At 36.4% G+C, this 16,539-nt stretch overlaps 1 protein-coding gene across 1 annotated transcript in view; it reads right to left on the reverse strand.

Moving 5' to 3' along the window:
* Positions 1 to 1,672: 1,672 nt before the first annotated feature.
* The window catches only part of LOC107658320 (uncharacterized), a 26,951-nt gene continuing 12,084 nt past the window's right edge, over positions 1,673 to 16,539 (reverse strand). The window contains exons 2-3 of the mRNA XM_016446844.1: positions 8,910 to 8,962; positions 1,673 to 2,773 (exon numbers count right to left, since the gene is read on the reverse strand). Of these exons, the coding sequence (XP_016302330.1) occupies positions 2,050 to 2,773; positions 8,910 to 8,941 (756 nt within the window). The 5' untranslated portion in view covers positions 8,942 to 8,962 and the 3' untranslated portion in view covers positions 1,673 to 2,049. The remainder of the gene's footprint in view (positions 2,774 to 8,909; positions 8,963 to 16,539) is intronic.

The raw sequence follows: 16,539 nt of genomic DNA on the forward strand, positions 1-16,539 counted from the left end.
CTTACTGGCCAGTGAGGGCTGGAGGGTTATATAAGAGGCCCTACGGAATGGTTATCCACAAGACAGAAATGTCAACAGATTACATCGCAAGTCTTATGATCAAGCACATTGTTTTTATTTTCCCCTGGTTCATGTGACAATTTTGTCCTCTGGTAAAAGCAGAAAGAATGGAATATAAACAGCATATTCACTGTGAATGTGCACTTAATGTAGTCATAATGTCATTAGAAAACCAGTTCCTGTCAATAACATTTACTCATTAACAGGTTTAAAAGAAATGATTCTGACCAATACATAAAGTTCGAACCAATGCATACTTGGTAAAACATTTGGAAATACTCAATGACCTTCATAAAGAAAAAAAAAAGAAGAATTTCTTGTATTAAGGGGGTTACATTCATTTTTCTGAAAAACATTTCTTCACTAATGTATAGAAATGTCTGCATGAGATGAGCGTCATACGGTACAGCTAAGTTAGCAGGGTTCTTTTCATCAGGCCTCTGATAGTTAACCAGGACTAGAGCATAACCTCTGAGCATAGAGCATCAACTACCATCACTGGCCTGATTCTTCAACACGCTACTGCTTTTAAAATATACAAAGTGCAACAACAGCATAAATATATAGTATATGGAGAAATCTCATGAATGGATCGTATTTCAAAATCTAAAGAAAAAAAATTATATTTGGCATACATGAAGCTACCACTGAAGATGCTTTGCATTAAGCATTTCCCCTTCAAATTAACTTTAATGTAAAAATCTCAAGATATATTGTTTATAATGTAATTATACATTTAAATATTTAATTACAAAATTTAAACAGTCATCTACAATGCAGAATAAACATGCATTTTATGCAAAATATAATTTCACACTTTATTTTTGGTTGAAATATGTTTTCATGAGATTCACCCACAATTCTTGCTGTATATTTATGTGTAAAAATAAAGCGCATGTCATCCTACAGCTCTATGAGGGTATTGATGATGTATTCACAGTGTAACAACAAGCAAGAAATAGCATATTGATCTGTTGAGATTGAATAAACTTGATGTCACTGTATTAAGCAGTTTGATCATATAATCATACAACGTCTCTAAAAGTGCATTAAGCACAGAAGTAACCCCACACCAGCACACTGGCTTATTTGTTTTTCACCACCTCTTTGTATAGAAAATGTATGAAAATAATTATGAATGATTTAGCCCCACCTCCAAACAGTTGCTACAGAAGAAGAGTACTTTCATTATGTTATGGAGCAGAAATATGACCCTGGACCACAAAACCAGTCATAAGGGTCAATTTTTTTAAATTGAGATTTATACATCATCTGAATATAAATAATCTTTCCATTGATGTATGGTTTGGACAATATTTGGCCAAGATACAACTATTTGAAAATCTGGAATCTGAGGGAGCAAAATAATCAAAATATTGAGAAAATCACCTTTAAAGTTGTCCAAATGAAGTTCTTAGCAATGCATATTACTAATCAAAAATTAAGTTTTGATATATTTACGGTAAGAAATTTACAAAATATTTTCATGGAACATGATCTTTACTTAATATCCTAATGATTTTTGGCATAAAAGAAAAATCTATAATTTTGACCCATACAATGTATTTTTGGCTATTGCTACAAATATACCCCAGCGACTTAAGACTGGTTTTGTGGTCCAGGGTCACAAATAATATTTGACGATAAGAAATGGAGCTTATTTCATTATGATGCTGTGTAGACAACAGCACTGAGGAAAATCACGCAACAGTCCTTTCAGTTTGGTCTGAGAATTGAGTTTGTCCATGACCTTCATTTGCTCAAGTAAGTCTCATAAGTGGTTTGTTTTTGTTGTGTAAACAAGCAGCAGTTCCTGTTATCAAGGCTTCATTTGATTTTTTTCCATTCAAAATAAAAGTACCTACAGACTGTCTACAGGAAAGCTTCATGAGCGCTATTATTTGGCTGTATTCAAATATTGAGGGTGAGCGAGAGAGTGAGTATGGAAATCTCCCATGTAGTCACCATTAACTAGTGAGCCACCTGACGTCACTCAGAATCCTCTCCCGCAGTTGCCGCATCCAGAGCGGCCAAGGCCTCTGCCACCATTGAGTCTGTGACGCTCACACAATCCATCTCTTTCGCTCTCTCTTGCTCTCCTCTCTCGATCGAGGGCTCTTCCTTTTCTCTGTCCTCTATCATGAGCTTTGCGTCTGCTGAGGAGAGGCTCGTACTGCTGGTGTGTATATCCACAGACAGCACACTCTCCTCATCGGCCGTGTCCGGAGTACTGGCTAGCCTGCTCTTCCTGTCCTCGTCTTCATCTTCCTGTCCATAGGGATATCCATCCGATCCTTCTGTCCCGTCTGTTACGCCCAGCCCAGAGTCTCGGAATCTGTCCTCTCGCTTGCCCGGTTCCGTTCCCAACAACGGCTCGTTCTGTATGGGCGGATTGATGCGTAAGGTGGGGGCGACTTTTATGGGCGTCCCCTCGCCCTCGGGCTGGAGGATGTAAAGGCTTGGGTCACCCTCCGCTGGGCTCGATCGGATCTGCTCGCCTGGAATGTTAGCATGGAGCCGGTTGATGTGGTTGTTGTCGATGTCGAGTTTGGTCGGGCTGGGATGGGTGCTGTATGCTAGGTTGTGGAAGCCCTGCTTCTTGGGAATGTGGTCTGCCTCCTCTGGGAATCGGTGAGATTGATATAGAGAGCTGCTGGTGGGGTCCCGCTTCCGACCAGGAACTTCTACAGGGACTGAGGGGTCATAGATGTAACTGTAACAGAGAGGCAGTTGAGAAGAGGGTTTAATGGAATGAACTTTTGATGGTCTTTTTGGTGCAAATAATCATTAAAACCCAATTAAGATTCAAATAAAGCTCAAACATCACAAATAATTCTGAAGCAGAACTAGTGGTTGACCAATACATTGGCCTTAACGATATTTGCATGTTTTAATTAACATATCAACTGATAACGGATATAAAAAATAAAAATAAATTATAATTATAGAATCACCAATTTGCTCTGTAAGGTATTAATGGGTTTATTTTGCATATTTCTATTTGTAATCATTTATTTCGTTTGTAAATGACAAAATAAATATAATTTTAACTATTGTTCTGCGTGTTATTTATTATCATTAAATTAAACATTGTGGTGTCATATTTTCCAGCATCCCTGTGAGCCTACATAAGAGAATGGAGAATGGATGGATGTCATATATATTAGAATTATATAATATATCAGCCCATCAGCCACCTTGCTCTCTAAGATATCGGTCATCAAAAAATCCATATAGTTTGACCACAAATCTCCTAAACACACTAAACACAGACGTAATTTTGTAGGCCAACCCAAGTTAGTATTACCCTGGTTCCTTTTCTCTATTGGCTTTTGGATTACTCCAGAAAATAAGCTCTGTTACCAACAAAAGTTTATGAATATTACACATTTGAGTTAGAATAGTTTGCAAGAATACAATTATAAACACCGTGAGGCAGTAATAGAAGAATATATAGCTTGAGTACGTAGATGAGTTTTCCTGCTCGGCACGATGGCAACCTCTGTATAGTCCCATTTAGCCATTTGTTAGCAACCACCTTTTTCAAGACACAAAAGCTTAAAAAAGTAGGGTTTTACTGATGTATTTTATGACATACACGTCTTTCCAGGTTTGTACGTTTTTCTCAGTCAGTTTGACACATTTCTCCAAATTTAAGTCACTGCTCACAAAACAGTTAACACAGTGATCTGAACACTTTCTAATTGTCCTAAACAGATTGTAAGTTTTCATTCAATAAAAATTACAAATCACATGCATCATTTCGTCAAAACACTGTGCACAAAATTCTCAAATGTTTTCACAATAGTTCACACAGCCAACCAAAACTTTAATATATTTAGACAATTGCAACTTTGCGTATTAGTTTTACACAAATCACAAAAATGTACAATTTCTCCAAATGCAACAACTCTTTTATTGTTAAATTCTCAGTTGCACTTGGTATGTTTTCAATTAGCCCCAAATTAATATCTGCTGAGTGAGTACTAATGCTAATTTCCTAATTGTTTACACATTTATCTCAATTACAACAATTGTAAAAGGGGAAAAGGAAAAAGGCAAAACATAGGTACAAGAATGAGAAGGGGAAAAGAAAGAGGTGTAATATAAAGAGAGGTGGCGGAGTGGGTAGAGGGAGGGGTGTAATAGACAGAGGTAGAAGGAGATGAGAGGAGAAGACGACATGGTATAAGAGGAGGACAAGGAGCAAGAACAGTTTAGGAAGAGGGAAGAGTAGAGGGAGACAAGATGGGAAGATAGGATTGGAGGGGAATGATATAGTGGAAGAGAAGAAAATGTAAGAAGACATGAACAAAGGAAGAGGACTGCAGGGTGGAAAAGGAGGACGTAGAGGTAGAGGGTACATATGTTTTTAATCGAAATCCGAGCCACCCTGACCATGTTACATATCATGGTCTCTCCTTGAAAGAAGCTGGCCAGAGTGTTCAGCCAAACATAAACTGATCAACAGAGGGAAAACCAATATGTAACAATACCATTCTGGTTCTATGAGTCTAGCCTAGAGTCTTGTCCATTTCCAAGTATATTTCTAGTTCTTGTTCTTGTTCAAGAACATTCAGGTGGATGAACAAGACTATTTTCAATTGAACAGAACATGTCATTGTTGACATGGTGGTTCAGAACAACATCAACAACACCTCAAAGAAATTCAGCAAAGAATAATACAGGAAAATCAACTATTTCATAATATTCACCAATGCAGTCTTCACAACTGATCAATCACAATTGATCATCTTCTAAGAAGAAATGTCATCCGGATGAAGCAAGTAAAGAACTCAGATGGATTGAAGGAGTTGTGATTCCAGTTTGTTCAGGTATGTGCATGCCACACAATTACTGCACTTTTACTGTAAATACAAAGATATGCATTTCATGGGCATTATGTATCCATATACTATTACACTCTGGAAAAACTCAGGCGTCTCTATGCCTATAGTGCTGTGTTAAAGTGGGAACTCAAAGTTCGGCAACAGTTACAGTGTCAAGTTTACAGTCAATACCACTACTGTCAAACCACGGCGATATTGTACCTTCTGATCTTTTTACTCTAGAGGACTTTGGAGCTGGATAGCAGTGCAACTCATTATGAGCAGCTGTATGTTGATGAAGCTGGCTTCAATCTCAACAAACAAAAAAGGAGAAGAGAATAGAATCAGATTGGCCATCATGCCACAGTCAATGTCCCTGGACAATGAGGAGGCAACATCACAATGTGTGTCACAATTTCAACCACTGGATGTCTTTAGCCCATACAACACTAAAAGGCTCCTACATTTTTAAACCCCCTCAATGAAATCCTCTTACCACAGGTTAATCAGGAGCAAATGAAGCAGCATTTTGTAGTGTTTTTTGGGACAATGTCCAATTTCACCATTCAGCACTGGTGCAAGAGTTTCCCACATTTCAGGATGGTATTCCTTCCACCATATTCTCCTTCCATTAATCTAGCTGAGGAGTTCTTCTCCTCTTGAAAATGGAAAGTATATAATCGCAATCCTTAAAACCAAGCAAGTCGTCTTCAAGCAATGAAAGAGCCCTAGGGAAATGTTGAGGCAGAAGCTTGTCAAGTGTGGATTCAACATTCATGCTGTGTTTTTTCCCACAATGCATGACTTGTGAGAATATATGTTGTGATGTAGAGTAGATGAAATTCCCTGGCCCGATGTAATTGAGAGACATGATCAAAGTCAATTAATTCAGTGATTTCAGTACATGTATTATTTATTTATTTTTATATTTTTACTTATATAAATTAATTTTTGTAGGAAACTCATTGATATACAACTCATTAAAGAACGTCATGATAAACATTTTAATTCATGTCTGTATGTAGAGTTGAATATGTTATCAAATCAACAGAAAACACACTTTTAGTTTTGATGTTAGTATCTATTTTTAATAAATGCATTACTAGAATTTCTAAAATGCAGAGCTTCGTTATGTAGTACAACTGAAATGTTTGGCCAACATAAGAGAGTGTTTATACTGTGCTGTGTTAATTGCTTTGAAAGCAGTTACAATCATTGGGAGAAATGTGTCAAATCGACTGAGAAAAACTGTAAGGCTCTTTCCTGCAGCACTCTATTAAACACATCTGAACCAGCTAATAAAGACCTTCAGGATCACTAGAAACTTTAAGACAGGTGTGCTAGAGCAGGTTGGAGCTGGTGGTCCTCCAGAATGGACATCCCCTGTATTATATTCATATTGTAAATTCACTTTCACAAACATTGTTTTTTGACTGTGAAATGATCAGTAATCCACATTTCTGCCAGTTTTTGGTGTTTTCTCTACAGCCATGGCATCGGGTGGCATTGTTTAAAAAAATTTTACATTATTTTGAATAATTTGAGTTTTTCCATGGCAGCCTATTTTTGCACTATGATTGACTTCAGATTCAGTCACGCCTAAACAACATGTAAAAACAAAATGTGGTTGGACTCTTTCTGTCAAAACTCTTCTGTATAATAATTTGGAATAAAATAATAATATTCAAAAGTAGGTTGACAAACAAACCTAATTGTTATCCAATTATCCGGCCTCCAATTTTGACCATCATTGCTAATCTTACCATATATAAATTCCATCAGGTTGTCAATTTCGTCAAAATATACAAAATGCTGTTCCTCTTTTGGGTTCTACTGGAAACTGATGTGTGCAGGACATTTGAATGCACTCATAATTTGCATAGCCCAGGCAAAGGGCCTTACTGACGAAAGCACAACCAGTGTAGCGAAACGACATGTGAAATGACAAACAGGTGAATGAGTGAAAACATCACATTATGTCCTCCTTCCACTTTTAGGGATTTGTTGTTTTTTTCTACTTATTACATAACACAATATTTACATTTCTATATTTACACCAAATTACACAACAAACAGGTATTAAATAGGGAAAGAGGAAAAAAGTGTCAAACCAACATAAGAATGAGAGACACAAACCCCAGTGAGCCTCATGTATTTGTGTCAGACACCTCCTGTTGAGATCCTTCTGTTTTTCACTTCCCTTGTCCGCCAAAAATCCGCATGGAAAGAGAGGCATGTTACTGAGCCAATGTCAACCTTAGGTGTTCATGATTTATCTGTCTGTCCTTTGTGCGTCTCCTCTGTCATATTCCAAACATTTATTGTATTTCATTTTAGTGTATTACATGAGACGATTTTCATTATACAGCTTCATTATAAATTATACACGTTTAAGCACCTCGGTTCAAAATCCATTTCAGTTTAACAGTTTCAGGGTGGATAAAGTGGAATTTTCCACTCTACCTGGCAGGATGAGAAATTTTACCCTTAGTAAACATTACCCCCATTAAACAACACACAATGTCTAGCAATGCAAGGCATTTTTGCCTGGTAAAGGTTGCAACAGTAGAATGCTAATGTTTATCAGCAGCAGGATTTAATCCAAGAAAAGTCTGGGAACTCACATTCTATTCGCCCTAAACAGTTGCCCGGATTATATACTGTTCCCGGGGGAGCTTTGAAAATGTGTATCTTTTCAGATAATATTGCCTACAACCCTTTGCACAATGTAAAAAAAAAAAAGTGATGTTTGAACGTTACGTCAAGGGTTTCTATTTCTGCTCCTGGAGGGCCACCTTTCTATAGATATTTACCCTGTTTCTTGTGATTGTGAAGACCTTGATTATCTGGTTCAGGTGTGTTTGATTAGGGTTACAGCTAAACTCTGCAGGCCACATACATGTGTCGTCGCAAAATGGATTTAAATCCGATCTTCAATTCCCACGCTATATTTAAATTGAATGGAGTTCACGTCAACAAAATCAAAAGATAAGCGCTGCATTTTATTAATTATCAGCTCATTTCAAGATCAAAGACCGCAATAGGAGAGCGCTGGAATTCATCAGCTCTGGAAAGATAAGTTTGTCTTACTACTTTTAATGAAGATGATTGTGTGTTGACCGTCTGCGTATTACTTTGTTTAATTCGTGGCAGTTTGCGCGTCGGCTTGCTGAAGAGATGCTCAGCTACTCGTCCGCTGCGATGCGTTATGCATTAGCACAGTCATATCTGACTATAATGTCATATAGCCTATAACACACTCTCACACGTTTATTATTTTAACATTTTGGGAGGAGTAAAATTTACATATGTGGTTTCAACAACCAGATGCATTTACACTTGTCCAGTTTCGTCTGGAATGCGGCCCAGGCCACCTCCTGAAGTGGTTTGAGCGATCGGCTTAATATCCATCTGGAATGCGTTTCGGAGGGCATTTACACCTGCCTTTTCACGATCGGATAGCTATCAGATCAGAAAAAATGCATGAAGTGACCAGGTATAAACAGCCCCTTAGATTTATATACTTCTCCTCATCACCCGTGCATATAAATTGAGTTAAAATGTGTGGGTCTTGTTCAACAGATTTGACACAAAGCCAGTCAGACTATACACTACTAATGTTAAATGCCAAAAGAAAGCATGTATTTGTAGTATTTGCATGAGGCAATTCTTGCAGCTCAAACTAAGCCCAGAAATGTGATATTCTGAGCAATTAAAGGGCGCTTTGAGAGTGTGAATATCTGTGTGTATTTACCGTGAAATAAACTCCCTGCATCAAAACAACCCACATAAATGTTAAAGTGAAAGATCCTAAAATAATATGTCTATTGACAGAGAACAGAGCAATGCTGGCAGACTGAACCACAGTTTCAACCAAAAACTGATCCCAGGTCAGCTTTAGAGAGACTACAGTCTGACTGAGCTGTTAAACAACAGCAGTTATGTGAGAAATATCTAGGATCTTCAGGATGGAAATACTTGAGAATAAAGAATTTCTACGATTTATACCTTCAGTCTTACCTTTTTATCATCCTACAGCAACTGCAACCCATCTGGACAGTTGTGTAGAAAACCTGTGGAAAGGCAAAACAGGTTTAGTGTGTGGTTGTATGTATATATAATTGAATAAAGTGAATTAGAGATACCACGTAGACTATTGTGTGGATTGAAATACGCAAGTTACATTTATCAAAAAGGTATTTGAAGAATCCAGAGCTGCGCTGCTGAATCAGTTCTTAGGAGAGTGAACATGATTTCAACAAAGGGCTATTCAGTAACTGCTAATTCTTCACCTCAGCTGTTAGAACATGAGGACGTGATCACGGTTATATCTGTGTAAATAGACCTGCTGACAAAGAATAGGATAAAACCAGTGTGCCAACAATTGTGAACCACTGCAGACCATCTTTACAAGCGGATCCAGGTACATTTCGCTTGTGCACATCAACCAAATGAACCAAAACTTGGTTCACCTTCAAGAATACATACATTTTTTTTTTTAAACTTCACCCTTCAAAGACAGCCCACTCGATGTCAGATTCTGTTGATATGTTTACACAGACACAGGTGTGATCTTTCAGAAGAACTATCAATATCTGCCAGGCCGTAGGGACATTTTATTTGGTTTCATATTGACGTGGCATATGGAGTTAACTTGACATATGAAATTGTCAGGTATGTAGCTTCAGGACACAAGGACAGTCACACATGTGTTACTCCTCACAGTGGCAGGTCAAATAAAATGTTATTAATACATGCTCATTTTGTGAAAAGCAACAAAGATGGATTGACCTTTCCACGGCCTGTTGTGCCATTTCAGGCTTTGGCATTTCTTGCGCTCTTTTTTTGAGCAAGTAGCCTTGTAAATAATTGATAGCTCAGTCTGGGAAAAGATCCGTCTAATAGGACAAAGACACTCCCAGACTCGCTCTCTTTCTCCTGAGACAGAAAGCAACATGGAAAACAGGCACCTCACGTGTCCCAATGTGTTAGAGACCAACAAACATATAAAGCTAAGAGAGTAATGCAGGAGAATCCAACACTATTACATTGTGAAAACCATTTACATCAGTGTTATCTTGATATTATTGTTTTTGTAATTGTATGTGCTTTTGTCATTTTATTAGTTTATGCTTTTTAATATTTCTATTTAGTTTGAATTTATTTTTATTTCCATTTTAGAAATAGAGTGGGGGAATTATGACGTCAGAACCCGGAAGGGTAATTCGCCCCGGATTCCTTCGAGATTTTTCTATGGGGTTTTATAATGGGGGTTTTCGAATTAATGAGTAAAATAACGCCTGCGGTAAACATAACTTGACGATACGTTTACGTTTAGTACAATGTAAACTGCACTCACTCACAGCGCAAACGTTCTTATCTAGTTACTTATTAAAAACATACGTTTTCAAAAATGAACATAACTGCTTCAAAATTTTTGTTTTGGGTATGGATGTGTGGGTCCCACTTTATATTAAGTGGCCTTAACTACTATGTACTTACATCAAAAAATAAGTACAGTGTACTTATTGTGTTCATATTGTATTGCAAAACACTTTTGCTGCTATTGAGGTGGGAAACCGGTAAGGTTAGGAACAGGTTTGGTGGTTTGGGTAGGATTAAGGGTGGGTTAAGGTGTAAAGGATGGGTCAACAGTGTAATTATAAATGTAATTACAGAAATTAATTACAGATGTAATTACATGCAGGTATTTTTAAAATATAAGTACAATGTAAAAGCATGTATGTACACAATAAGTGCATTGTACCAAATTATTCATTTAAATGTAAGTACATAGTAGTTAAGCCCACTTGTGTGTAATTTACGTTGTAGAACAAAATGTAAAAGTATCGTCAAGTTATGTTTACCACTGGCTTTATTTTACCCGTAAATTGAAAAACCCCATTATAAAAACCCATAGGAAAATGTCGCGAAGGAATCTGTAGCGAATTACTCTTCCGGGTTCTGACGTCATAGTTCCCGCACTCTATTTCAGTACTTAATGTAAACTTGTTTCAGTTAGTTGGCAAGGCAACATGTCTCATTTTCGTATAGTTATTTTTTATGTAATATTTATGTTTTATTTTATTTCAGTTAGCCATGTTTTGTAATACTTTTAATTTTAGTTAACAGCACTTATTTACACAACATTTCCATTTAATTATGTCACATTTAAGGGTAAAAGCAGTAATCTGTACCAGAATCGAATGCAATTAAATGTTTGTAGTTTAGTATTAAGGAAGCAAGAATCACCTACTTCATTCACTCGTGGCATCACATGTGCTTGAAACTAAGACAAATAAAATAAAATTTAACAGGTATATCAAGTTAGGCAATATTTGTTGTACAGGTTTACTGACAAGCCAGCCACTGTGACAGAAAGGCAAATGGTTTAACAAGTGGAAAAATTCAAAACACACTGCACGTAGACTAGACATCAACATGCAACACTCTTCATTGTGAACGGAGTTGTTTTTTTGTATCTATATGATGTCTGTATGTGAAATAAATCAAGATGTATTGTCTTATTTGAGTAAAAAAAAAATATGTTTGAGAACAGAAGCCTTCTGTTGTTTTGATGTGACATTAATTAAATTTTAAATGCACTGTAATTCTATTTACTATATTACAAAGTTGCTCTATTTACAAAATTTGGAATATGTTTATACAAAAACTACCCTAAAACTTCACACTCACACTTCAAAGCTTTCAGGCCATTGCCAAGAAACTGGATGGAGTTTTGCTAGGTGATTAGCAGCCAGATGTGGTACGCAGCAGACACCTGCTTGACAGCAGGAGTATGACACGGGCACCTGGCAACCTCTTTGTCAGCTGCTAGAGATTATTGCATTTTACAGCAGTCAACATAGCACACAGTCTTCCTTTCCATAAATACAATGACAAATCAGTTTCTTGTGTAGTTAATCTGTAATGTGACAACACAATTAATATCAGAATAAAAGAAATCATGTTATATAGTAAGAAATTTATTTCTTATTAAGGGAATTTCTAATTGTTTGATTCTCTGAAGTCTGCGTTTGATGCATCCTTGATATCAAGAACACATCCGGGCACTTTCATGCATCCTCTGTACTTGTGTTCTTGAGTATTGGAATTGAACCTCGGCAGGTGTGGATAATGTAGTACGAGATCTTGTCAGAATGCAAGACCACTTAAGAACGCATATTGAGAAATGGCCATTTTGCATGTCTTCTTTGTCTGACGCTCCCATTTCAGGTCTTCTGCTGCCTTCACATGCTATTGTAATTATCTTAAATACAAGTTTTCTAGTTGGAAATTGGACATGAATGGCCTCTCTAGTCGTATTTGCAACTGGGAAACTCTGAGATAGTTTTGATACCTGAGTTTCCAAGTTGGGCGAGCCATAAACTTTAAATATGGCGGAGGAGAGAAACATAGCAGTAGCAGTAGTTTTATTCGTTTTTCTCACAACATCTACATTGCTTTCTCCTGCCATTACAGTCATGCATATTTAAGTATATAAATAACCATTTGTTGTGTAGTATGTATTGAACACAGTGAAAATAGCATTTATTTGATCAAAATGTAGGAATCGTCAGCCAGCTGAATTTCTTAGCGCTGTGAATGTTTATATGGTTACCAAATAATGGGACGCTACATTTTATTCAAACCCTGTTGGATATTGACTAATTATCTTCCAATATATACCTTTTGGCTTTAAGATTTCCCCAAGAAACAGGCAATAATGAATAGGCTGTCCACCATGATTTTTGTTCTTTCCGACAACAAAGCACTTGAACACGACAAACTCGTAATTACAACTTCAGAAGTGGAAAGTAGGAAGTTTCCGAAAGCACATGAAGGCATCATTAGAGTCTCTACTAATGAACTGATGACCTGAATCAGGTGTGTTTAAATAAGGAGACATGAAAAATGTGCAGGGGGCTACAGGAACATTGAGAACCACTGATTTAGTCCACTTAAATCCCAGACTAAATGACTGGAGAAGTCTGCCATATACTGTATCACTAGAGAAAAATCTGTGGTTTTATTTCAATTAAGGAAACTGTTTTTAGTTTTACATAAGAAAAGAAAAAAAAATAATGAAAGAAGTAAATTACTGCTAGCAACTTGGCTGAAAATCTATTTAGAAAATTCTAAACAACATTTTTTGAAATCGTAGCTATGTGAATAGAGAAAACAGAAAAAGGGAAAACTTCAACACCCATAATTAGGGATGCAACGATACAATTTTTTCAGATTCGATCCGATCCAGAAAATTCTGAGTATCGGCTGATTCTGATCCGATCCGATCCGATACCAGCGCAGTTTTTTTTTAATCAATGTAGAATTTCTATACTTCTCTGTGTTGACCTGTTTATCACTCTTTTGTGTGTTAAACACAAACTTCTAAATATAGACAACTTCATTTTAATGAAAAAATAACAAATTAACAAATATATAATCATAATCTATGACAAAAAATACTATTATAAACTAGGTTAGTGGATAATTTAGCAGCAACTTTTATTCTAGAAAAATCTTGAGTGCACAATTGTATAAAATCGAAACATTTAGTGAAATAACATTATTTAGTGTGGAACAAATAAAAGTGAATATCTGGTAAAATGTTACACATTGCTCTTTGTATTGTTGTAAAATACATTAATGAAAACAAGTAAATGTATTAATATATAAATATAAACATTTAAAAGACATTTCTTTTAAATGTATAACAGTAATGAAGGCAGTAACATATATGATAGATAGGAGTCCTATCTATCATATGTTGCTGCCTCCATTACTGTGCTATACATTAGATTAATAACAGCCTTTCTTCTATAATAGGACAGAACAAGAAACGCTATAAATAATCTTTCATTGCGCAAAAGTATAATAATATGAAAAGCTCCAATACAGAGTGGCACAAAGCACTTATCCGAACGCGACACGCAGTTTGAACGCTGAATGGAGGATGACACAGCCGCAGTGGAGAGAAGAGTTTAAGTCGACTTGAATTTAACGACTTAAATATTCATCTGTACCTCACGTTAAACTATGGAACGGCTTCAGAACACTTGGACTTTGACTTTATGGTGCTTTATAATGTTTTTGTGCTTTCATGGGGCTTTACAATTACACAGAATAGTATACGCACAATATCGGATTTGGATCGGTCTCGTCTGACCGATACCTGATCTGGCAGAAAATGCCAGTATCGGAGCCGATACCGATACGAAGTATTGAATCGATGCATCCCTACCCGTAATGCACTTCTGATTTGTCATTGACTGACAGCCTTCTGTCAATCCAACGGTCCATGGGTGGGAATACAAAAATGCATGATCTGTAATTTTTTATCAAAAACTGGAACTGTAAAACATTTGCAGGATGGCACAAAATGCACTCTAAACCTGGATTTTGTTTTAAATAAACGTTTTTAGTCGTCATTAATTATTCTTTCTTGTTTTTGTAAAAAACGTTGACATTACTAAATATAATTAGTTGTTTGAAGTATTCAGACGAAATATTGAATGCAGTGATTATGTTAACTAGAGATAGCTTAATGTGTTAAGTTTCTGTAAGGGGAGGAGCCCCGTTCGAACACGTTTGAGCAGTGAGCGCGCGATGTTTGAAGATTCCGGCTGATGATGCACGCGATGGATTTGGAAAGCAGCATGTAATGGTGAGTGTGTTAACTTCTATATCTTTATCTTTCTGGGAAAATTGATTATCCAAAAGTCCTAATTACAGATTAGTATGACAGCATTACTGTAGTTAAAGCTAAAGTAGTCTTAATGTGCCGATCGACGGTTTTCCCCTGTCGGTTCACAGTTTAGCTATACTGCTAATATTTAAATCTGAGTTTCTTTTGGTTCACAGGTAAGATAAATTCAGCAAGTGTGTTTTTGCATGTTCATTTTAGCTGTAACGTTAGCATTTCATTACCCTTAGCTAAAGTCGTTTAACATCAGCATGTGCGCATCAATTAGCTTTTTGTTAAAGCTAAGTTAGCTTGTCTCTTTGATATATTATCGTGTCTATTATTATTTATAATAACTGCAACTGAGTTGTTGAGCTTAAAGGGTTATGCTGAAAGTTTCAGTTAGTCTTGAAATGTAACACTTTTTTTTCTAGAAAAATCTTGAGTGCACAATTGTATAAAATCGAAACATTTAGTGAAATAACATTATTTAGTGTGGAACAAATAAAAGTGAATATCTGGTAAAATGTTACACATTGCTCTTTGTATTGTTGTAAAATACATTAATGAAAACAAGTAAATGTATTAATATATAAATATAAACATTTAAAAGACATTTCTTTTAAATGTATAACAGTAATGAAGGCAGTAACATATATGATAGATAGGAGTCCTATCTATCATATGTTGCTGCCTCCATTACTGTGCTATACATTAGATTAATAACAGCCTTTCTTCTATAATAGGACAGAACAAGAAACGCTATAAATAATCTTTCATTGCGCAAAAGTATAATAATATGAAAAGCTCCAATACAGAGTGGCACAAAGCACTTATCCGAACGCGACACGCAGTTTGAACGCTGAATGGAGGATGACACAGCCGCAGTGGAGAGAAGAGTTTAAGTCGACTTGAATTTAACGACTTAAATATTCATCTGTACCTCACGTTAAACTATGGAACGGCTTCAGAACACTTGGACTTTGACTTTATGGTGCTTTATAATGTTTTTGTGCTTTCATGGGGCTTTACAATTACACAGAATAGTATACGCACAATATCGGATTTGGATCGGTCTCGTCTGACCGATACCTGATCTGGCAGAAAATGCCAGTATCGGAGCCGATACCGATACGAAGTATTGAATCGATGCATCCCTACCCGTAATGCACTTCTGATTTGTCATTGACTGACAGCCTTCTGTCAATCCAACGGTCCATGGGTGGGAATACAAAAATGCATGATCTGTAATTTTTTATCAAAAACTGGAACTGTAAAACATTTGCAGGATGGCACAAAATGCACTCTAAACCTGGATTTTGTTTTAAATAAACGTTTTTAGTCGTCATTAATTATTCTTTCTTGTTTTTGTAAAAAACGTTGACATTACTAAATATAATTAGTTGTTTGAAGTATTCAGACGAAATATTGAATGCAGTGATTATGTTAACTAGAGATAGCTTAATGTGTTAAGTTTCTGTAAGGGGAGGAGCCCCGTTCGAACACGTTTGAGCAGTGAGCGCGCGATGTTTGAAGATTCCGGCTGATGATGCACGCGATGGATTTGGAAAGCAGCATGTAATAGTGAGTGTGTTAACTTCTATATCTTTATCTTTCTGGGAAAATTGATTATCCAAAAGTCCTAATTACAGATTAGTATGACAGCATTACTGTAGTTAAAGCTAAAGTAGTCTTAATGTGCCGATCGACGGTTTTCCCCTGTCGGTTCACAGTTTAGCTATACTGCTAATATTTAAATCTGAGTTTCTTTTGGTTCACAGGTAAGATAAATTCAGCAAGTGTGTTTTTGCATGTTCATTTTAGCTGTAACGTTAGCATTTCATTACCCTTAGCTAAAGTCGTTTAACATCAGCATGTGCGCATCAATTAGCTTTTTGTTAAAGCTAAGTTAGCTTGTCTCTTTGATATATTATCGTGTCTATTATTATTTATAATAACTGCAAC

The sequence above is a fragment of the Sinocyclocheilus anshuiensis genome, unplaced genomic scaffold (genome assembly GCF_001515605.1).
Source record: "Sinocyclocheilus anshuiensis isolate Anshui unplaced genomic scaffold, SAMN03320099.WGS_v1.1 scaffold69, whole genome shotgun sequence".
Classification (NCBI taxonomy): Eukaryota; Metazoa; Chordata; class Actinopteri; order Cypriniformes; family Cyprinidae; genus Sinocyclocheilus; species Sinocyclocheilus anshuiensis.